General features: G+C 32.5%; 2 protein-coding genes and 1 non-coding gene across 25 annotated transcripts in view; 1 reads left to right on the top strand and 2 right to left on the bottom strand.

The window, feature by feature from the left end:
* Positions 1-1219: 1219 nt before the first annotated feature.
* On the bottom strand, positions 1220-12656 carry LOC113393743 (centrosomal protein of 131 kDa-like). The gene is made up of 16 exons (XM_026630767.2): positions 12416-12656; positions 11373-11484; positions 9111-11196; positions 8951-9040; positions 8722-8851; positions 8254-8361; positions 7785-7943; positions 6261-6305; positions 5313-5518; positions 4553-4689; positions 4149-4237; positions 3726-3937; positions 3020-3132; positions 2784-2842; positions 2126-2268; positions 1220-1430 (listed from the first exon to the last, which is right to left on the bottom strand). Exons 1-16 carry the CDS (start codon positions 12545-12547, stop codon positions 1295-1297), a joined length of 3957 nt encoding a protein of 1318 aa, XP_026486552.2. The 5' UTR covers positions 12548-12656; the 3' UTR covers positions 1220-1294.
* On the bottom strand, positions 6920-6991 carry Trnae-uuc (transfer RNA glutamic acid (anticodon UUC)). The gene has a single exon. It is a non-coding gene; the product is annotated as a tRNA-Glu (tRNA).
* Positions 12657-12938: 282 nt separating the features above from the next.
* LOC113393744 (perilipin-4-like) overlaps positions 12939-24738 on the top strand; it is a 31315-nt gene continuing 19515 nt past the window's right edge. For 13 of the 23 annotated variants that reach the window (XM_026630776.2, XM_064216825.1, XM_026630772.2 and 10 more), the window contains exon 1: positions 12939-13216. In XM_026630776.2, coding sequence (XP_026486561.2) covers positions 13198-13216 — 19 coding nt within the window. In that variant the 5' untranslated portion in view covers positions 12939-13197. The remainder of the gene's footprint in view (positions 13217-24738) is intronic. The other 10 variants (XM_026630775.2, XM_026630779.2, XM_026630770.2 and 7 more) reach the window with 1 other exon arrangement.

The following is a 24738-nucleotide window of genomic DNA, read 5'->3' as shown; positions in this document are numbered from 1 at the left end:
AAGCGTATCCTGTTATCGTCGTTTAATCACATAATTGGACGGATTTGAAATGAAAACAAACGTTATTATTAATATTAAGCTAAGTAACAATTACATAAAATGTAATTAGACCAGGGCCGGCCCGTAAGTTTAGGGGGCCCTGGGCTAACACTACTTAGGGGCTCACCTAAGATATATCTGAACGTAGACTTGAATTCATTGAATGGGTTTGATTAATTGCAGGACTCGCAGGGCTTACATACGATACAATCTGTTTAATTTAATAAAGTTATGGATTCTTTCGCATTATAGTCTATCTTTAACTTTGACTTGACTTAGCCGAGGGCCCCTTGAATCCACGGGGCCCTGGGCTAAAGGCCAAAAAGCCATATGGTAGATCCGGCTATAAATGAGCCCAAATATCGCAGTTGCTAATGTCACCGAAGATCTTCGACTACCGAATTTCAAATTTCAATTTAATTTTGTTTTTTAAAAAATTAAAAAAAATCGATCCATTGTGCGATTATTTCTATTAAAAGTAAATAGGTGCCAATGCCAAGGTAAACGACCATTACACAAAATTAAGAGAAATATTGACATATGTTTGATAAATGAAGCGTTATATGTACCGTACAAACGTCATCATTTCCATAAGGTCTGATGTTGTTCTAAATTTCATAGTTTTGTTCATACTTATTACACTTTGGCTTAAGATTCCCATTTCATTTTTTCTACCTTAATATAAAAAATTAAACAAACATTTTGAGCATTAGCTTTAAAATAGCAAATATTACAAAGGCTTCTGAACTGTGACGTCAGCAAAATAACGGATTAATTTATTGTAATCAAAATAGTTAAAGATAATAATCAAAAATCTAATTTTTTTGACGCAATTTCCGCAAATTCAATATATAAATGCTACAAAGCGAGCTAGACTACACTACATGAAAGGGATTCCTTCTGTTGACAAGACATACATCGAGACCCCTCACCTGAATTACTTATTGTATTAACAAAGATTGCGAAGTTACTTTTTAATAATTTGATATATTGATAACATTAAAATACAATTTAAAGGCAATGCGTATTACCGTAAGTCGATTTTCAACACTTTACATGTGAGAGACGAAGTGTATTCTTACAGAATCACACTGCTGGCCTTTGTTCCACTCACTACAAGGTTCGTGTCTGGTTCACACTTTTGCACGAGAAACCTTAATAAAATAAGTTAATCGGGGTCAAATCTTTGAATAAGAAATTACATCGTTTAATCACTATATCACAGTAAGATCGAACATCAATGATTAGTCTAAAACTATTTCGACTTAAGGAAGTCCTTCCTCTGCTGCTGTAGCTTCTGTTCCAGCAGAGTTATCTTCTCCTGGTACTTGGCCGTCTCCCTCGTTAGCGCCTGTATGGCCGAATCTTTTCTCGCCACTGCTACTTTTACTCTGTGACATTAAAAAATATTCTTATCGTTGATTTTATTACAAAAGCTCTTTAAGTATATATATTGATTATAATTAATAAATACTGTATTATATTTTAATGGTAAATTATCAATATTTTGTTAAAATTTTTATATGTTTTGTAATATCATATATACATCAATTCATCAGTGTTAATCCATTGATTTGTTAGTATGAATATTTGACTTAATATGTTGAAAGCATTGTTATACCAAAAGATCAAAAGTAAAGTCATTGCTAGATATAGTGCTGATGTAAAGACAGGAAACTCATTATATATTAAAATCTAAGTGCTTTGCACTAGTCATTAGATATTTTTAAGATTGTGATCGTTGATTTGTGCCACATCAAACGCCGAAAAACGTGAAGCATTATCCTTGACAATTGCAATTGTTTAAGCAGAGACAGAACAGACTTCGCTTCCGTTTCAGGAGGGCGTCAGGTATTCGGAATAAAAAGTAACAAAATTCATTAAATTATTTTTAGTGGTTTGGCCGTAACAAACAACAGACAGACAGTCAGAGTCACTTTCGCATTTATAATATTCGCAAAGATATGGAATGATTATGTTCTTTCAATCACTGAGCGAACATTCGTCTATCTCAATAGAGTAACAGTACGAGTTGCCAGTTGGGAAGCCGTTACAGTCGGCAGACCCTCCCGTCTGGGATACTCACTTGGCGTACAGCTGGTGCATCTGTTCCTCATGAGTCTTCTTCATATCTTCTATTACCTTCTCCAAATTTTCAACTTTACTCCTCCAAGACGATTCGCAACTAGCTCTTATTTCCTCTGCTCTCGCTTCTAATTGCGAATTTTTCTATTGAGGAATTTAAAAAAAATTAAAAACTTGCAATACTAAAAATATAAATATTTCCTATGACACCCGGCTCTGTTTATCAGACGGTAGAACATAGTAGTATTTATTACAAATAACAATATTACATTACATAAATTAGCAGCCTGTAAATTTCCCACTGCTGGGCTAAGGCTTCCTCTCCCTTTGAGGAGAAGGTTTGGAGCATATTCCATCACGCTGCTCCAATGCGGGTTGGTGGAATACACATGTGGCAGAATTTCGATGAAATTAGACACATGCAGGTTTCCTCACGATGTTTTCCTTCACCGCGGAGCACGAGATGAATTATAAACACAAATTAAGCACATGAAATTCAGTGGTGCCTGCCTGGGTTTGAACCCGAAATCATCGGTTATGATGCACGCGTTCTAACCACTGGGCCGTCTGGGCGGCAATAACAATATAATTTTGTATTTTTACATTACACTTTTTAGTGTCATATTATAGTAAAAATTGGTTCTTCGAGCCGGATTTACCTCAGTCAAAACTCTGTTTCTTGTCTCGAGTTGACTGATTGTAACTTCGAGTTCTGCGCCTGAAAAATACTATTAATTCAGAAACAGGCAATATTTTACTTTTATCGAACATGTTTAAAATATTTACATCACAAAAAAACTTCTTACACAGCCATTTACCATCTCAGTATATGTATAATTTAAAATACTAATTTATATTTAAAATTATATGATATACTTTTAAGAGAGATACATACAACGATCTTCCGTCTCTCTCACTCTCGCCTGCGTCTGTTGGTATCGCTTGAGGGTGGCTCGCTCCGTCTCCGCCAGCTCCTGCAGTTCTGCTTCATACTGCTCTTTATTGCGTCTTAAATTATACACAGAGTTAAATTACTTCGTACTTGCTTACTTATAAATGTTTATAATACGTTACCGAAAAATCCATATAAATATGTATATTGGAAGGTTTTATTATATAATATTTATTTATTATATAAGAAGCTGCGTATAGTTTCATCCACTTTAAATTAAGACTAATAACATTGAAAAGCGTAAGTTTAGAGTCCTTTAACTTATATAAAGAAAAAATAATAAGAATTTATTACCGTCATCATACTATTATTATCTTGAGAACAACTTAAATAGCATAAACGCTTTGAATACAAATTTACGAAAACGGTTTAATTTCGTTATTTAGTTCACAGTCGAATATAACATTCATTGTTATTTATCAAGTAATAAAACTTCGGAGAAAAATGTTCGTGCAAATTGTTCTTAGTTGATCGAACATTATTTAATTCAATATAATTTATTTCGTGATGACAAACAAATGGGACGCCCGATGGTAAACGATTCACCGAAAGACCCAACAGTTTCAAGTCAATCAGCCCAACGCGAGAATAAACCCCGTCATCTTATAATGTGCAATCTAGCGACCTATACATGTATTTAAAATCGTACCTCAATGCGTCCTGTAGTTCCTTCCTCCCCACTTGGGCCTCGGCCTCCATGCTCTCTATAGCTTTCTCTATCTCCCTGTCCCGCTCCAACCTGTGCTGTGTCGCTATTTCCGTCTCTCTCTTCTTCAACAACACCTGCTGGTTCGCTTCGTACTCCTTCTTGTAACGCTCGAACTCATCTTGAAGTTCATCGCGTTTTTGCTTCAAGCGTTCCTGATATTAGAGAAATTCGGTAAAATTTTAAAGTTATTACAGATAAAAAATATATTTATATTATTTATATATTTATTTAAAATTTTAATTGAATAATTAAATGCCACTGAAATTATTTATCATATGTAATTTTAAACATATATTTGTAATATAATTTTTATTATTAATGCAAACCCTAATAATCAGGTCAAACCGAATAACCAATACGTACCTCGATTTTGTTTCTCTCATCGTTTAAATCCTGTTCCAATTTCGTTTTATTTTCTTCCAGTAACTTCTCCTGAGCCTGCGTCCATTTTTCTTAAAAATATTAATAGTATTAAATGGACTACAAATATAGGACTATGCTCAAGACACCCTCCCACTCATCAGAAGGGGCCCACCCCACCGATGATGAAAGTGTAATAAAATAAAATTTATTATTAGCAAAACAATAACCGAGTTAAAATATTTTATTTCTATTAAATTTAAATAACCCCCCCCCCAAACAAAAACAATCCAAATCGGTTCATAAATGACATAGTTCTGAAGTATCAAACATAAAAAATACAACAGAATTGATAACGGCTACAAGAAAATAAATTCTTATTTACTCGAAGTCGGTTAAAAGCTTACCAAATTGTATTTTCTGCTGCTTTTCCTTGTCGACGAGTTCAGCCGCGATCCGCTCGTTCTCGGCGCGCATGTCCGCGACGAGGCGAGTCCTCTGCTCCTGGTAGCTCACTTCCAATTCCAGGATTTGTTTCTCCATTCTGAAATATACACATTGCGTTTTTTATCACGCGCTGCTCCGTCTAACCAGTGGGCAGGACTGTTTGTCTTAGCAATTCACTTGGGCGAGTGAGCCGGTGCTTCAAATGTTGGAAAAGAGTAGGTACCCACTGATCTTCTTGCCGGTTCTTCTCGATGATATATATATTCCGAGCCGGTGGTAGATTTACTTTTAACAGTTACGTAAAGTCACGATTTAAAAGTACTTGTAAAATCCTACTCGAATAAAGTATATTTTGATTTTGCTTTTGTGGTTGATGTGCACAGAGTTTTAAATATACTATATCCATATCGTATCGTTGTTTTCTATTAAGATATTGTCAATAGCGGCACGGAGCTAAACGCTGTCAGCTTACAGACAGTGTTGACCCTCTCGCAAAGCACCAACTGGAGAGAGGTCAGGACCAACATGCGCCTGAACCTCAACCAGTCCTCAACCTCAACCTGAACCTCAACCCCAACCTGAACCAGTCCTATCTGATCAGTTGTGGAAATATATATACATATATGCACAATAACCCCTACCCAGCTACAATGACCTATAACGACTAACGCTCAGGACATCATCACAATAATTACTTATCTACGCATCTCGCTTCCTCACCTAGAACTTGCTAATTGCCTCTCCTTCACTAGAGCTACTTCCTTCTCCTCTTCCAGAGTTCTCCTCAACTCCTCCAGCTCCGCTGCATGCTTGGCTGTAAGTCGTCCATTTTGTTCTGCATGATGCATTTTTATATCGGATATCTCTTTCTGTTGCCGTTCTGCCATCTCCCTTAGTTCTCCTTCCAGACCTTTTACTGTTAATTCCTGAAAATGTATATTATTTAGTGTATAAGTGTTGAAGCGCCTACAAATTCTTCCATCGATTACATACAACGTCACCTTCACTAATTTCATCTGCCAGGCGTACGCTTTTGTATGAACATTATTTATATTTATTATATACAAATAATATAAATACACTATACATACTATACGTACTCTAAATAAAGTATATATTTTTATATTGTAATTGCACCACTCCAATATACGTCTACAGATGAACAAAGGCATTGTTATTTAAATTTTGTAATATATCAGGGTCAAAGACAAGTGAATATTATTTATTTGTATGGTTTCAAATACAAGCAAAACTACTAAACTAATCCCATTAATAAGGGTAATTTCGATATCTACTAATACAATTAAACATTTATGAGATATGGATTATTAAATCTAAGTATTTTGGAGCTCTGAGTCAGTTCCAAAGTCAAATACAACACACACGAAACTAACAGAAACACGATAATTTTGTATGAAAGAAAAGCTACAATTTATATATAGAGGTACTCATGTAGTTAAATTAACCAGTAAAGATATCATGTACTTAAAATTTAGTCATGTGAAGTCGAGACATACCTATGTAAACGATAATTTAAAAGTAAAAAAAAAAGAATAATTAAATTAAAAATATTAAAAAAATTATCTCAAACAAAATGACTCCAGCACTACTCGGTTACCTCCCGCGTACTAACCACAAGGCGGTTAGTCATATGTACAGGAATAATACCTTAATTTTCTCAGCTTTCTGTCGGACCCAGCGCTGTCTTGCCACCTACAAAAGAAAAAAAGTTATAAACACGTCATATTATATTATTTACAAAAATATAGTATTTTAAAACAGATTTACTTTATTTTTTACACAAACAATAACTATAAAAATATTTTATTAAGTAGAAGTATTAAATTTTTGTATTCATGATTAATTCCAGCTATATTACTTTATATATCAACAATTTATGACATTATATTGTAATACTATTTAATAAAGAAAATAGTATAAATAGACATATTATAGATATATAAATAGTATAGAAAAGCCGATAATTTCAAATTTCATGGCAGGAAAAACAAAATATTTTTTCTTTTTGTGTTCTTAAATCTAAAATTTGTATATAGACCCGTATTGTTATGAAGCCGGGGCAAGTAGCTAGTATATAGTATAACAATACTGAATCTTTTTTTTTAAATAATAAATCTATTTGAGGAAAAATATATTGTAAATTAGTTTATATAAAATAAAAAAAAAATATTATATTACATGCTATATGCAATACTATATTTAAGTTTTGAAAAGTGAAAAGTTAGTAATAAACGGCTTTTTTAGTTTATTTTATATATTTCTTATGAATTCCTCGTTAACATTATAATAAAGAAAAATAAAAAGGTTTCCCGTACCGGGAATCGAACCCGAGCCTCCTGGGTGAAAGCCAGGTATCCTAGCCACTAGACCATACGGGATTGTGTTAGAAATGTCGAATTACATGATAACATGATTGTCAAAACTTAACTATATCTGTAAATTATAAAAAAAAAATATTTATAATAATTAAAATAATCTAAGTTTTTAAAATGTATTTTTTTGCGATATAGTATATGGCGGTATTGCTTACAAGAACGAATTATATCAATTAATAAAATTAGCTAATTACAAAAAAAGTTGTTATTACTATTAAATAATGAAAAAATGAATATCTTAAAGAATAATCATTTATTTAAAAAATCTAACAGTAATATTTATTGTTAGAAGTCCAAAATGGAAATGTACCTAAACATATTACATAAAATTATACTTTTATGAGTATTTGCTATTTTTTTGTAAAAGTTATATTTTTCTTAAATAAAATTATACCACCTGGCTTTCAATGATTTTAAGATGTTTATTAATATGAAGACTATGTTACGCTTACGGTATACTATATGACCATTTGGACCACTATCACCCAAAAACAACGGCCAAAAAAATAACCTATTACTCGGTATACGAGAAGTAAAATTGACAATCAATACGAAAGTAAGATGCTTCTATGTCGAATAAATATTTTTGAATTTCGAATTTGAATTAGAATAATATATAAATAATACTAACACCTATAACATCATCACCTTTTAAAGGTTGGTAGGTGTTAGTATTATACCGGAACACCCACACACAAAGTATTGATCCTTGACGGTTATTGATGAGTAGCACTACCAGTCAATTTCTAGTAAATAATACATGAATTAAGAACTCTCTTTAAGAGTTTTAGTGTACCTGCTGAGCGGCGGCCATCTTGTCATGTTGGTTACGAAGCTCCAGCTTGTATCGCTCCTCCAGCGCCTGCGCTGATCGCTTCCACCTCTCCTCAAGGGAACGGCGCTCATCCACTAACTGCTCTATGCGATGATTTAAAGTCTTCTTATCATTTATAAGCTGAAATAATAACACGAAGTATTTATGTAACTAGAAGGCAACCCACAGTTATAACCTATTTTTTCCCATATATTTTTTTTATTTTATCGTTTTATGTCTGACTGACTGCCTAATTTATTATTATTTATTTCCAGGACTCAAAATTAATGTCATATTTCATAACAATTCATTGGTATTGTCGTTACGAAACAAGCAAAGCGAAAAGAGTTTATTATTGTGACTAATTCAAAGTTGAGACATTATTATTTGTATTGACTTGCAAAATTATACCAAATGCCGTTTATATAACTTAGAAGAGGAGAAGAATAACCTGATCAATAAAGTTCTGGTGCCTCTTGATAGTTTCCTCGCACTCCTGCTTTACTTTGGCGATGTTACGGTGAGACTGCTTCTCCAAGTTGTTCACTTTAGATATCATCTAATTTGGAAAAAGTATTTATATTTATTTATTAAGTCAAGCCGTGAAAATCCAGTGGTTAGACCATGTTAATCTTGATTGAAAATTGCCGATCCAAGCCGGGGTCGACGCCACTGACTTATCCTGTGATTGCATTTACTAAAAATATTATTTAAAGTCAGCCTCGTCTTAAGAACAACAAGCATCCGAGAGCAAGCTGAATTTGGGCGATCTCCAACAAAAAAAATAATTAAGAGACCTTCTGGCACTGCACTGACTTCCTCAGACTTTATTATTCGCGAAACGCCCCCAAGGCGTGACACTCGAGTTCCTTGCACCTTGGCTTAAGACGAGCCTGTCCAAAGTGAATCTAGTACGCACCTGTTCTTTGTGATTAGCAAGACTCTCTTGTAATAACGCGATGCAGCAAGATCTTTCTTCCAGTTGCAAAGATGCAGTTACGAGTCTTTGAGCTAATTCCGTTTGAGGTAGTTTTAGGAGTACTTCTAGTCTGTTATCGAGAGTAAGAAGAAAAATTTGATTAAAATTATATTTCGCTGTGTTTTTGAATTTATACTTGAATAATATTAGTATCTTGTATTATCCATACTTCGGAATTGTTTGCGGTGTGGTATTTGTCACGACTGATAGTGCGTCGTTGGCACTTTGCTCTACCTTTTCCAAAAATTCGAAAATTTCCCTGTAAAATATAAGGTAGGTTACATGGTGATATATAATATTCACTAAGCCATTGTTTCTATTCTACTTACATAAAATTGTCTTTAGGTGTGTTACACCTTTCTTCTTCCTTCTTCTCGGGTTCAGGTATGATATTTGTATTGGTCACTGAAGTTACGGGGTTATCTCCGTAGCTTTCAATTTCTTTCAGCATAGAGTAAATGTCTAGAACCGTTGACTTTGCATTTAATTCTTTTGGTGTTTCAGTTTCTGATACAACTCCAACGTAACTTGTATTTTCTACCACATTTTCTATCTTCTTTTCAGAAGGTTTTGATTCAACTGATTTTTCATCTTGTTCTTCTTTAACACTATTGATTTCAAGTAATCGCGGTGATGGAGCAGAAAGGGACATCCAAGATTCAATATCTTTGTCGTTTTGAACACTATCTATTCTAGCGCTCAAAGGAACGCGCGCTGTAATCACATTTTTTTGATGTCTCATATTGACGGGTAAATTACTTTTATCGTTAATTTTCGAATTTCTATTATTCCAAAACTGTTTGTAACTTGAATTTTCCTCAGATTTAGAATTAATATTGTTTAATTTCTTGTCAAACTTTTTAAAGTTTTTCGAGAAACCGTCTTTAGTATAATCGTTCTTTACTTTTAAATAATTTTGTATTAATTCTTTTGTTGTGACTTTGGTTATATCTTTTTTATTTGTTTCTAAAGAATTCTTATCACTTAAAGTGGGAATATCGCTTATATTAGAACTTTCTTGTGAATTTTCACTCGAATCCTTTTTGTCGTCAGAAAAGTTATTGGAATTTTGTTCAAACAATTCATATATGTTCAGTGGAGTTGGAGAAATTGCATCTGTTTTTATATCTTTCAATGTTAGTTCATGTAAATTGTTTATAGCTTCTAATTCTTTTTTATAATCTTCAATAACCTTTGAAGTATATGCTTTAGTTGTGCTATTTAGAAGATATGTAGGATATACTAAATTACTATTTTCTTTGTCCTCTTTTTCAATATCACACTCGCTAGCACCCGGAATGGGAACATCACATTTAGTAGGCGTATTTTGCGGTGGCAAAGCGACGTGACCTTCTTTTTTCAAGAAGAAATCTTTATAAAGTAAGCGGCTATGATTTAAAGGCTCTACACATTTGTTTTCTGATTCGTAACCACAATAATCTTCTTTAGTTATTGGGTATTCTAAGCTCTTTGCGCGCACTTGATTTTCTAATGTAAAATCAGGTCTTTTCGTGAAGGATGTTGATGGCAAAGAGTATTTCGGAGAGAGCACTTTTTCCTCTCTCAAACCACTATCAGTATAGCCTGAATCTTTCGAACTTGTATCGGTGTGGATGGCGGTACTTGAAAATTTACTTTTATGAAAATCGTCGTAAAAATTGCTATAATTTTGACTATCAATCATTAATGTGTCAGGAGGTTTTGAGTAGTTAAAAAAGTTTCCTTTAACACGTGAAACATTTAAAATTTCATCTTCAACTGGATCTTTTTCGTTATTATCAGGAGTAGATTTCGGTGAAAAGTTAGTCATATTCTGAGAAGGAATACTATCAAGATCTTGAGTCGATTCCTCTTCAACTAAGGACAACTGTTGTTTGGTTACTCCGAGGCGATGTGTGTAGGTGTCAATAGATTTGTCTGTTTCAGAATTAACAGGCGCAAAGGATACTCGACCCGATAATCCATCTCCACTCTTGATATCACCATCAATAGAAAGAAAATATGACTCGAACGTTTTATTTTTAAATTGAGGCGAAGCACTTCTAACTTGAGACAAATCTCTGAATCTAGTTGGCGACGGTGATCGTGATTTTTCTGTTATTGTAACTTCTAGACCGTAATTGTGTCCATTATTAATCCTTTCATCATTAGAAGCGCAATCTATTTGCTTACGTCCTTTTTTGGCAATGTTTCTGTATTTAATGAAATTCTTTGTATTGTTGTTTTTATTTTTAAAACACGATTGTGCCTTGGCTTTGATCTTAGTACCTAAACTCATAAAAGTATCTTCTGAACCGAAGTCTGAGGCATTGCTGCTTATATCTCTATTTGTTTTAATATTTGGATTTAATCTACTCTTTGAGTGTGCCAATAGTTCTTCAGTTGGCGGTAACACTTTCACACTTAGTGGAGAATCTACAATGGATTAAGTTTAATCAATTCAAGAAAAAATTTATCAGATTTAGTTTTAAAGTATTTTTTAAGTTTATAACATACACATTCAAAGACTACTATCCTTGATTTGACCTGTGCTATTACTAATCAGAAAAATATATATGAGATATAATTATTAACAAACTATAAGTACATACTATCATATGACTGAAGTAACTCAGCACTGAATGTTTTTAAGAAAGATCTCGTAGATGGTATATGGTCCTTGGTGTCTGCAGAGAAGGGCCGCTTATATCTTTCCTGTATATCCTACAAAAGAAAATATATATTCTAATCTACTCAATTGTTATACAAATAAAAAAAATATATTAGACAATTGACTTTAAAATTGATACCGTTATTATAAACAATACATCTTTTTCTAAATCAACAATCTATAAAGATAGTATATTTTATAAAAAGTAACTTTTGTATGATGTAGGTGATGTGATTGCTTGCCTCTTGTTCTTAATAATACTTATTCTTTACTTTCCTTAACTTATCTTATTCCCTGAAGCAAAACCTATGAAATTGTAACTACATACAATACCTACTTATCTATAAAATATTAATATTATAAATGCGAAAGTAACTCTGTCTGTCTGTCTGTCAAACTTTCACAGCTAAACCACTGAAATAAATTTGATGAAATTTGGTATGAAGTAAGCTTGACCTCAAGGAAGTACATAGGCCACTTTTTTATACCTAATACCCGAGGACCAATCCCTAAAATGGAAGTGAAGCTGCAGGCGACAAATAGTAGGATGTAATTTTTCCCACTACAATATTTTAAAATATAAGCTGGTGTTATACTTGGGTACTTGGGCTGAACTTTAAATAATCAATTTGTTACTCATACTTTTACGATGGCACAAGACTTAAATCTTGCCAGGGGCACTTATGGCCATAGCTACGATGGTGGCGAGAGCAATAGCTTCTTAGAAAAATGTGACAATTTTTCATATCATGTTTGTAATATTAAAAATCGCTTCTTCTATGTCATTTGGTTAATAAAGACACAAAAGTGACTTTCATATAAAATGTAATGCAAATTTTTTTTTTTTTTTGCAATAACAATTGTAATAATTATACTGTTGTCTTAATAAAATTAATAGGTGTTTTCTTTAAATCTGTGAAAGCTGTGACGCCACGAATATTTATCAAAAAACGCGGATGAAAATAATTGTATTCTTTTATTTACCGTAGAACAGGAATTTTGAAGAGCAGATCGCGGTCGATTTTTTGAATTTTTTCTCTCTTCCTTCTTTTTACTCCTGTAAGTTAAATTTACTGGCGAACCAAGGAGCCGCAGATTATTACTTTCTTTCGACATTATATATAGATTTTTTCAAATATACTACTTTATTGAGAAAAGCCGATAAGCGAAATTAACGGTAGTGACAATTTAGAATGTTTGTTGATAAGCTTTCGTTGCTTAGCAACAAAACTATTTTTGACGTTACACGCCAGAAAAAGATTTTTTAATATATGGCAGCATTGGTCTAAGAATACTTATATACATTATTTTAAAAATAAGTAGAATTACGTCATGATATAAATAACATTAAAAATGTATATTTATATAGTGGCATAATATAACTTAATTTTATTAACAATAATACTAAAAAATATCTAGAGAATCATTGAAATGCAATAACAAAACGCGTATATCATGACGTAAGAGATAAAAATAGCTGGATGGCTGTTGGCTTTTGCTACAATATTGTTAATTGTATCATTCAGTCGGAAACCGAATAGTGTTCGGTTGAGTTCGGATTTGAGCATTTCGCCTTTTCTTGCACTTGCGGTACGAATTTGAAGGTTGCGGATATTATTACGGTGATTTGGTCATACTATGTACTTTGGAATAGCGTAGATTTAAAATTAGTGTGGCACTGACTCGTTTTGACGTTGAAATTAATTTATCTGTGACTTAATTCATCAGATCATTAATTTAACTTGTGGCTTTTATCAACAGGAAAAATGTTCAGCGGAATCGCAGGTAAGATTTTTATTAAAAATAAATTTTGTAAAAAAACACTTGATTTATGTATAAGTGTTAGTATTAATAAAACAAATGAGTCATCTGAAGACAGGTGAATTTAATACGATTATTTCATATTAGTTTTAGATTCTTGGTTTATAAACGTAGAATGCCATGGCCAAAAGTATGTACTATGCAGTATCTATTATTTTGCAGTATTATTAAAAATAGCGTAGTGTAACGCATATTTGTAACTTTGTAGACATTTTTGCTTGTAAGTATATAGTAAGTAGGTAGTTGTTGCAACATTAAATCGTTATAAAAAATATAGTACAGGAGGTAGGGTTTTGCGCATGACCACCTATAATACCCTCATCTGTATCTGTACCACCCACTCACGAGTTATTCTATCGCCGAACAGCAATATATTGTATTGCTGTGTTCCGGTTTGTATGTGAGTGAACCAGTGCACAGGCACAGGGAATTTTATAACATCTTAAATCCCGGCGCATGAATATTACACTTACATTCCTTTCAGTCTAAGACCTACTCGTTTAATTCCCACTTCTTTCCAATTATAAATTAATGAAAAATCGACTTACAACGTAGGTCATATTATATTGAAAATCAGTTATCACAATAAAACGAAATATTTATAAGTGTTTATGGTTTTTGCAATTTTACAAGAAGAATTTCCAAGTCATGCGGTATCTTGTTAGAAATAAGTAATTAAATAAAAAAATATATAAACTGAATTCCTGAATGGGTTCGTTCGTCCAACTTTTTTAATTTCAGTGTATCTGTCTCACGTCATCCTTTATTCTGTTGATCAGTTTTTAATTGTACTGTTATTAATAAATATAAATAAATGTGTTTGCGACCTGGAAAATTAACCATTCGTGTTGTGCAGACGTGTGTAACGAGGTCAGTTATAGGACGGCACTCGACCACGCAGTCCATATGAGATAACAATTGTTTTGGAATGTGTATCTGTTAATGAGTTCTTAAGGAACGGTTCATTAGCTCCATGAGTCATTCGTGTCTGAGATTGAGATTGGAATTTTGAGTCAGTACAAGAGTCAAGAGCGACGAGAGATAATACCTGGGCGATCCAGAGTACCGTACGTTTAAAGCAATATTGCCTTGTTTATACGAAAATAATATATCAAGCCCGACTGTATTGTTGTTTTAATAAAAAACACTGCTATTAAAAAAAGGAAATAAACATACAAAATATTAAGTTACATATTATGATTTACAATTATATGTTCTTAAAAAGAATACTACTCAATTTGTATTTTCTCGAGCTTATATTAGTAAAATCTGCTGAATATGATCAAATGAATGAAAAACATTGAATGAAACACGACTGCTAATTATTATACTTGATGAGTTTACGTAATTGAAGGACTCATTCTAGAAGAACCGCTTTGTCAGCAATTAGTCTCTTTGTCATCTATTGAAGTAGCAAAGGAAAAAATAAATAAAATAATATCTAGTTGTGAGTCAACTACAAATTGTTTGAAATTATAAGACGCAAAATCTTTAAATATATCTGAATTTGTCGTAAAGGAACTACGCAGTACAAAATTGTGAATTTGGTTTATTTTGCCCAAGTGGCTGAATAGTCACGTTCATTGCCTATTGAGAATTCGAGCCAAGAATACGAGTGCACATTATGTGGAATAGCAATGTTGCCTCGTAATCGAACTACCTCGTTGGTCTAGTAGTTAGATTATCCAGTGGTCCGAGGTTCTAATACTCTATAGGAAAAAATATAAAAAAAAACCGTTACCCTTAATAGCAGTCCAGATTAAGGAAATGAGAATGACAGTGCTTCAATACTGTATCTCGAAAATTCAGTGAAGTTACTCCTGCACATGGACTTTCTCCGACTGTGTCGGATTACTGTCGAATCGGACTATTAAGTGAGTAAATAGAGAGAGAACACTTGTGCAATTTGCGAGTCTGAGATAGGTTGCACTTGCCCAAACTCGGTCAAGAGATTTCGACCAGGAGAATCATTCAATAAGTTTCCACTTGATCTAAACCAAATGCTGCAATTTAACCTCAAAATTCCAATACAATACACTTATTTATTTTAAAGCGCTTGTAAACATTGAATTCTACGTTTTAACTTGAATATTATTCTACTCGAAAATTATAATAGGCTAAATCAATAAGCTGGAGCTACATGTTATTAGCGTTGTCACAAGATAGTGTACCGCATGGCGCATACACACGCCGCGCCGCTTGCGTCACATCGTTTGAATCGATACTCTTACATCACCCGTAACATATTTCCTACCCTGTAATATCGAAAATATTTGCGTTTCATTTTTATTATATGGTAACTCTAACAGTGTTCCTTATTACTTATTATACGATAATCCTTTAACAGTGGTACTCAATACTTTATAGGTATATATTATGTATTTACAGTTAAATTAGTTTTTGTCTGGTACCCTTCCATCAGGAATGGGAACTTTGTTAGAGATTATAATATTTTTTTTTTATATTATGGGTGGTTAACGAGCAAAGGGCTCACGTGATGTAAAGTAACTACCACCGCCCAAAGATATTTGCAACACCGGGGAGTTTGCTGGTGAATTTGTACACATTTAGAGAGACGATTTTCAGAAATCTCTGAACTCATTTCTACTTCAGTCAAGTAGCTCGACCAGATATTTCCTATTGCCATTAATTTATATAAATGAAACCATAAATAAATAGATATGTCATTAATGATATATCGTATTACTGATGGCGATTACTAATGATGATCTTTACTTAAATATTATTAAAATATAATTTTAATAATTGCCACTTTTCAACGCAGTCATAATTTGTGCAGTAGCTATTTATAATTTTGATTCGTATATAGGTAGGTAACTGAATAACTTAATGTTAATCTTTATTACGTAAATAAGTAGGATGATTGGTATCGACGGAATACATATTATCGATATGATTAATATGTCTGTTTTTGTCAGAAATAAACATTGTAATTATAATTATTGCTACTAATATACAAATAATATATACTAACTCTACCTTTGGCCAATGAGAATCCATATATGTACCTTTGCTGTCAAATGGCATTTAAGGATTATTGAAGCTTTTTCACCATGTTGCTCCAATGTGGGCTGGTGTATATACATGTACAATGTACATGCATGGCTAAATGTAATAAAATAAATTCTAGGAATCGTATGAATGCTCGGATTTATCCCTGCTACCTTCAGATAAAATCCACGTAGTTTATCCACTTAGATCGGTTCGGTTGTGAAAGGATTAGTTTAATTGGATTCAAAACAAAATAGAAGTAAAAAAGAAAAAAACATGGCGTGACAATCATTGTGTTTTTTTTTTTGATAATTTTTATTTTTTTAGGCGAAGGTTTTCGTTGAATCTGTATTATTTAATGATTAAGACGATTAAGATTAGTAATTAAATTAAACATTTAACTACAATAATGGCTACAGCCAGTATAGTGGTACTACAGATGTAGATTCTAAATACGAGATGCAAGGTAAGACTATTTTATAATTAAAAAAAAACTAACTGATAACGAAAAATAATTCTGTTCCTAAAGTCTATTCTAACTACGAGAGGTCAAAGGCCAAATAAACAACATATTACATCGAATTAACGCGATGTCATTGGTCGAGAGCTTGAATAGTCTATGATATTCATTATGGAATTTTAAAAAAAATGCGTTTTTAATGTTATCGGAACTTAAGAAGTATTAATAAAATGGATCGAAGTAGTTAAGCAAATTAGTGTTGATTATAAATAAATATATATGAATCAAGAACTCTTAGTAGTGCACAATATAGCTGATCTTTTAGCAAATCGCGTGGAATACGTAAATCAATGGTTTGTTTATTTTTATTCCTTCTTCGATTGGAATAGGCTATATGATGATAATGTATAGTTGCTACTCTAAAATTATAATGGTTTTGTCAAAAATATAGGCCGCGTAATATTTCCATAAACAATAGAACGTTTTTTTTATCAATGTCGAACAATTTATATTTTAAATTACAATCTCAACCACAATCTTATTTTTATAGCCAGTATGACGCAACATCGCCACAAGCCAATTAATTTAAAATAAGTTTATTTTATAAGGGTATGTGCTTTATATTTTCACGTAGGAATCGCTAATGTGGGCGTCTCAAACATTCCCAGTGCACGTGCACTGGGACGGAGGTCACGGTCATACAGAAGATACGCAGTATTGTGGAATTTGTGATTCATACGTTGTTTCGGTTTATGTTTTACTTAGGGAGAGTTTAGGAACTACCTGGTTAAGTACCTGTCTGCATATAACCTTATGTGTCTTTTGGCTATTTTACTTACTCGGCTGGAACGTAATTGCTCGCTTAAGTTGATTCCAAAAAGGAGAAAATGATGATGATCACGGCGGCTTTAATTTTAACAGAACCTAGCCAACTACGCCCTTCAGAGATTCCATGGCCCATATAATCAGTATGTATCTCAGCAAACAGGTGCATTCATTCATTTCAGGTGCAAAATAATCGCTTTATGTGTTTTCCGACTCGGTTGTAACCTAGCTTCTGAACTATTTAGGTCTGAAAAGAAACTTATTTGAAAAGAAGAACCTAATAATTTTTCAGCCCCAAGTCTGGCATCAGCTCGTATTCAGGAACTTGGAATCTACAGTCTACAGTATTTAAGCTAGTTATTAAATCCACAAATCAGTGATACAAAAGAAATGTATAATTAATATACAAACCTACATTTTAACCCCTTTTAAAAAAAAAATGCAATATTTTTATTAAAATAATAGTTACTTACATCGTGAACTTAAATAAGTATATATTATATCAAAATAATTAAATATTGTACAAAAGTATTGTACAAAATTACAAATAATGATTGCGTGTAATGATGACAAGAATTCCAGCAGCATTCTGCGTTTGTAATTCCGGTCCTTTGATCGATAAATGAACCAGCACTTCTAACACCAATGGAGGCAGGCAATGTGTAGTTTTTAAAGGTTTTTGACACGATTATTCCAAGGTCCAAGTGTTTCAATCCCATACGGAACGAATTTGGAATAAGAGACGAATACTTGTGTTGCCTGTTCGCATCAGAATTTTAACCTAATTATCAAGTGCCTACTTATGTTTTTATCGTATTAAAAAATAAACAGTAAAGTAAAGACAAAGGTCTACTTAGCCCTCCTGATAATATTTTCTTCTAACCTTGATCAGGCCAAGTAATCTATAAACCTTTGTCTGAGGTGCTTGAGCCTTTGATTAAGGTTCAAATGATTCATTACTCGTAAATAATTTGATTAGTTATTACTTTAGTATTCATAGTCACGCACACCTTACTTTTTATACTTAAGGTAAACGAACGGACATACCAGCCACCTGATGGTAAGTAGTCACCGCCCATAGACATACATGGCTCTGTAAGAAATATTTACGATTCCTGACATTGTCAATTGGTGGTGTTGAGTTAAGATGTTTCGTCCCTTGTGCCTTTAGTAACACTGGCTCACTTACCCTTCAAACCGGAACACAACTACTAAGTATTGCTGGTTGATGGTAAATCTGATGAATGATTCGTTCCTAGCGAGACGGACTCATAGAAAGCTACCACCGAGTTATTTTTTTTTTAATTTCGAAATAAATTGAAAAAAGCAACATTACCTATATTATTTTTTTCGTAAACAATAACCTTAACTAATGACTAAAGACTTGAATTGACACAAAACACTCTACCCCACGTACATTTCCAAACCTTCAATCGTCAAATTATGTACGAATATATCACATACTTCATCAATTATATACAATATATTAGGGATATAACAATTTGAAGGTTTTTTTAATAAACTATACAGTACATAGTATAGAATGAAAAATGTTTACATCAAACAAAGCCATCGTGTTATGGAACAATCAAAACAAATTCTGTAAGCAAAACGGTGACATCATCAAGGTCGACAAGACGAGGCTCGTTATTTTTCTTCCGTCTCTGTTTTACCTATTTGAGAATCATATGTGCGAAAAAAACAGCACGACCAGACAAGGGTCTTGTATGGAATGTGGTGTGTGTTAATTTGAACTTATTTTATAAAATTATAGCAATCTGCCCTCGGAACAAAAGCACTACGTTCTATGGAATAGTTAACTATCTACAACAGAATTATAAAAAAACTCATTATACTTAACAATGTACTTAATACTTTTATTTACACGTTCAATTTTCAAATTGGGGCCAATAAAATCAGACTTTTTGTTTTATTTGTATCAATATAATATATATAAATAAAATATCATAAACCTGAAAATTTATCTGTCTGTCTGTCTGTAAATGAAATTTGTGAGGCCAACCTCACTTTCGTTAGTAATCTTAAATTTAATAAAAGGGGATTATCCCACCAGATTTATTTATTTTTAATCTAATCGATCTTTTTTCATATTGTAATTAAATGCTCAGCGTAAACAATGGTCTTTCGCCTCAGGCATTCATTTATTGAATAGATTAAGTGTGGATTGAATAAATTCATTTTCTCATTCTCGAACAAATGTATCACACAATGCCGTTAATAATAACGCGACTTTGTATTAGCTGTGGTAATTTAAAACTAGTGTTTTTAATGTTATGACTTATATTGACTACAATTTTTTATTGTCATTTTTGTAGTTTCGAATTTACATAAATTAATATTTATTACATTTGATTTTCAAACAAATTGTTCACATCACAAAATTACGTTATAAGATGTTACTATTTAATTATTTATATTTTTGAGTATTTTTCAACATTATACATAATAATATGTTTCAGCAAAACTAGTAACCACAGAGTGTAACTAAATTTAACAGATGATTAGTGGATGGTGCATTCACCAGTACAATGTAAAAATAAATTATAAAATAAGAGTAGAACTTCTTAGAATTCCAATTAGAATCTTTTAGAGACTTTACGTCAATTACTGATTAATATTATATTCATTCAAAGTGACTCATTTACTGTAACTAAAACTCTGTCCACGAGGTCTTTTTTTATCATAAACTTCAGCAAATATTTTTAATATATTTTTTATTTTAAATAAAGAATTCTGGAAATTTTATGGTTCTACTCACCGACTGTTACATAAAATGTTTCCATATTATGTAACTTTTATAAAATGGTGCGATGTGGGATGTCGAAGAATGTCTAGTAAAAAATTATATTACTTATGATTTAGCCTTTTGAAGCGAATACATTCTAAAATATCAATGGCCTGATGTCAGCACCTGCTCGTACTTTTTAATACCGTGTATAGCAAATGACCTAATAATCGTGATTCGTGATAAAATTCTTCCTGACATACAAGGCGCATTTATATTATGTGCTTTGAATGAATAGACAGTCTTTGTTCTTATGTTAAATTAATTTATACAATTCCTTACTTGTATATTATTTAACATTAAGTAAGTTGGTATTAGTGTTTCATAAAAACTGAAAAGAACATTTTGAAAAATTTTAGTAGTTTGTCTGTTCAGTAATTACTTATTCTTTTTTTTAGGCTCGATGTATTTTTCTTTCGATCTTTTGTTTTAGTAACGTTATTTAAAAATAACAAATATTGAATTTGTAAGGAGACCTTTTTAGATTGTTAATTTTAAGTTAAACGTTATGAGAGTGCATATACATTTCAATCTGTGGTTTATTTATAACCTCGAAGCCATCAGGACCATATGAAAGAAGTATGCTATACGAAGAACGAATTAGAACAAGCAAAATGTTAACAATGCTATAATTACGGGACATAACTACACAGCACACCTGAGTACCGTTATCGCTGGGCTGTCTTCGACAGAGTAGAAGAAGCTAGGAGTTGATATTTACTTCGATGTATGAAAGGCCATATTATAACATATATAGCATATCTTGAAAAAAATATTTGGTCAATTTTTGAATACTGGCAAAACAATATAAATTGGGCAATACCACAAACCAATTAAATTTAATATTTAATTTTCCGATTACCTGTGTTTTCCAATATCTCGACAATAATAATACCCGAGACAAAATTGTTTCCTCTATTCAAAAGAAACACTTATTGTTTGCGTGGGCTTGGAGCAGGACATTAGTTTATCTCTGAATTTATCTCAACTTTGACACACGACCCGCATTTGTAATAGTTAATACGCAGTGCACTTCTACGACAAGAATATACTAATTGATTTTGTCATTAATTGAACTGTATTTAATTGCTTTAAAAATTAAAACTTCCACTAAAGTTTTCTGAGTACGATTCTGTTAAAGAGGTAGGTACATGTGTAGGGATTTTGTATTTGTGTGTGTTCGTACATACGAACGTGTACATGTTAGTGAGTATATTGTCCAGCATTTTTTATTGAATTCCTTTTTAGCTTTGTGCAAGCCCGTCTAGGTTACTAGGTACCACCCACTCATCAGATATTCTTCCGCCATATTGTTGGGTTCCGGCGTGAAAGTTGAGTAACTATAGGCACAAGGGATATAACATCTTAGCTACCTGATTGGTGGCGCATGTAAGGAATGGTTATTATTTCTTACAGCGTCAATGTCTATGGGTGATGGCGACTATTTGCTATGGTTGCTCGATTGCTCGTCCGCCTAACTATTACGTAAAAAAAAACTACGCTGGTCATGTCATACCGGTACAGAACAAAAAAAAAAAAAAACTAAAAATTCATATACATAAATATACATATATTAATTTTTGGAAGATTATCTAGCATCGATGTAAATTTCATAACTGGCTCTCCTACCTACCTACTTGAAAACAAATTATGAAAATATATTCAATTCTGATTTATAAGAAACTGCTTTAAAAATTGACGTATTCCTCAAAAGAAGTAAATAGTATATATGTATACTTATTTACAACCAGAATATTAAAAAAATACACCTTCCTTAATTTTGTGTTTATTCTTGTATTCTTAAATGAAACCTTAATCTGCAAATATTCTATTACTTAAATATAAATAGCTCACACAAAATAGTTTCTGAGAGTACTGACTTCACAGCCATGAGGTCATCGTATGCCAAGACCGGATATTCGGTTAGGACGCCTCCAGATAGAAATCATTCAAGTGGACAATTTTGTTCCTACATATAGAAATTGTAGGCGTTATGGAAACATTACTTTTGTACACTGAGTTTGATTATAAGCAAACAAATATTACAAACATAGAAGATAAGTAGCTAATTCTAAAATTCTGTTAAATATTTTAGCTTAGTTGAGTAGAGTTGATTTAAAATTCAGTTGCAATATTTGACGTACCCATATAATATTTATATAAAACTATAACTGTACACCTCCGTATCGCATTTTTAATCTCTCATCCTTACGCAAAGTTTGTCTGGGTGAGATCGGTCTCCTATCAATAAGACCGTCTTTCGTACATAACATTAATTTTATTATTTATTTTTTGTGAAAAATAAATCCAAGACTTATACTGAGACAACACATGCCCAGAGTGAGAGATGCTGACATCGCCAGTCTTGCTCGTCTCCGAACCTCTCAACTGGTAACAAAGGCATAAAATTGATAATTTAATTCCGCACGGGAACACGCATGACCATATGGGCTGCCCGAGACTATGTTATTACTTCTGCCCATTTTCATTGGCACTATAAATAATATAAATAATTTCTTACACTGCCAATGCACTGCCAGCCTGGGACCTAAAATGATATACGTATGTCGTATATCGTCTATTCCATACCTCGGAGATTATTTCACTCGTTCTTCAAATTCGAACACAAACTATTGATTAACTGGTAACTTCCCAGCTCAAATGGACTGACCTACCACCAGTAAACTTTCAGTATCTAAGGCTATCACTATTCTGAATTCTCATTTACAAACTTACATAACGAAGGTAAAATATTACCTACTGGAATTAATTGTCTCGTAATTTGATCCGTTTCATTACTTTCTAATGTATTGGATTAGGTGTTACTTGTTTTCTATGTTGTTGTGGTAGCCTCGTCACTTAATATTTACCGCAGATCACGTGGTTAATGTTTATCTTAAATAACATTACTACGAGATTTTTCATGTGTTTTGGTACTCTTATATTTGGTAAACTCTCAATGTGTCTCTGTTTTACAAATTGACCTACATTTTAGTTTACGTTATTAAAACGTATATTAATATAAGAATTTATTAACACTTTTACATGCCCTAACTATTTCAGGCATACCAATACGAAATAACACCAAACCTACTTACTTTTTAGGACACACACACAGTCACACCTAGTAGTTAGTTTCGAAAACAGGTACTGGGAAATTTTACACCGAATCAATATTTTAGTTTACCGCCCTTGACAATAAAAATACACCGTCATCAAATTAAGATGTTATGTCTTTTTTGGCTTTAATGACACTGGCTCCTTCACCCCTATAAATGTGTTTTGGATACAGAAATACGGAGTATTAATTTTCAGCGGAGTAAATTCACTCAGATACAAAAGCACGCTTCGTAGCGCCGCCATAAAACGCAACGATCAATACATTTAGTATTAGTGGTCTAGATTCCTAGTGCCAGACAGACTGGCGACTGATAACGGTCGCGGGAATCGCTTCAGGGAATGGTTTTATGGACTCATGAAATTACATATACAATATCTTGTCAAGTCAACTACAGTATATTATTATTTATTTATTTAGGCACTTTAAGACCGCCCTTTGACAAGATTACATAAACGAAAAGCTATTTAATTAACATCTATTTTATCTTAATTGGTGGGAAAAAAACGGTAGAGTCTGTATTCCGATGGTAATTTTAAATATGATTTTACTGATTAAGGACCAACTTAAATGAGCTACATCTTTTTTTTAGATTTTAACTTGGTTTCGGTTGTGAATTACACAAATACAAATAATTGCGCCGTAAGAAATTTTAATCATTCTTTACATCTCCAATGCGCCACTAACCTTGGGAACTACGTTGTGTCCCTTGTGCCAATGTGCACTGGCTCACTCAGCCTGTATCAACAAAATAAAGTATTGCTGTTTGGCGATAGAATATGTGATAAGTGCGTGGTACTACTTCACTGTTTTTCTTTGTTGTACCATAAATTAATCATAATTCATAACTAGATTCATTTGTTTGCTCAGTGCTATTAGAAGTAACATAATAAATCTCTGAATACACAAACCTTTATAAATGTCTAAAATCGCAAATATGATTAACTGTATACCTGACAAAGGTAGATAAAGGTTGACCTATATACTCATCTCCACTTACCACCGACAACTAGCAGGTAAATTCCGGTTGACCTGTAAACTATTTTTATACCGCGTATTATCGCCATAACATTCCGTGACTATGAACGAAATCAGTATTGTCTGCTCTCTGCTAGTATATCTACAAAAAACAGCTCGTATTACGTTTAAATCTATTTTCGTCATTCACGTAATTAATATTATATGTGATTGTTCAAAATACTGCATCGAACACTGCAATATTATATAACGTATAAAATTACTAATAAAATTCGTAAGTTCGTGAC

This window comes from Vanessa tameamea, chromosome 13, assembly GCF_037043105.1.
Source record: "Vanessa tameamea isolate UH-Manoa-2023 chromosome 13, ilVanTame1 primary haplotype, whole genome shotgun sequence".
NCBI lineage: Eukaryota > Metazoa > Arthropoda > Insecta > Lepidoptera > Nymphalidae > Vanessa > Vanessa tameamea.
This window is presented reverse-complemented; position numbering and strand designations above follow the sequence as displayed.

Excerpts from the sequence above, each read along its gene's own strand:
- LOC113393743 (XM_026630767.2), bottom strand. The coding sequence starts at position 12,547 with ATGTCGAAAGAAAGTAATAATCTGCGGCTCCTTGGTTCGCCAGTAAAT. Across the intron at positions 6,306-7,784 it reads AGATGGCCGCCGCTCAGCAG|GTGGCAAGACAGCGCTGGGT; the intron begins GTACACTAAAAC and ends TTTCTTTTGTAG. Across the intron at positions 4,690-5,312 it reads AGGCAATTAGCAAGTTCTAG|AATGGAGAAACAAATCCTGG; the intron begins GTGAGGAAGCGA and ends TGTATATTTCAG.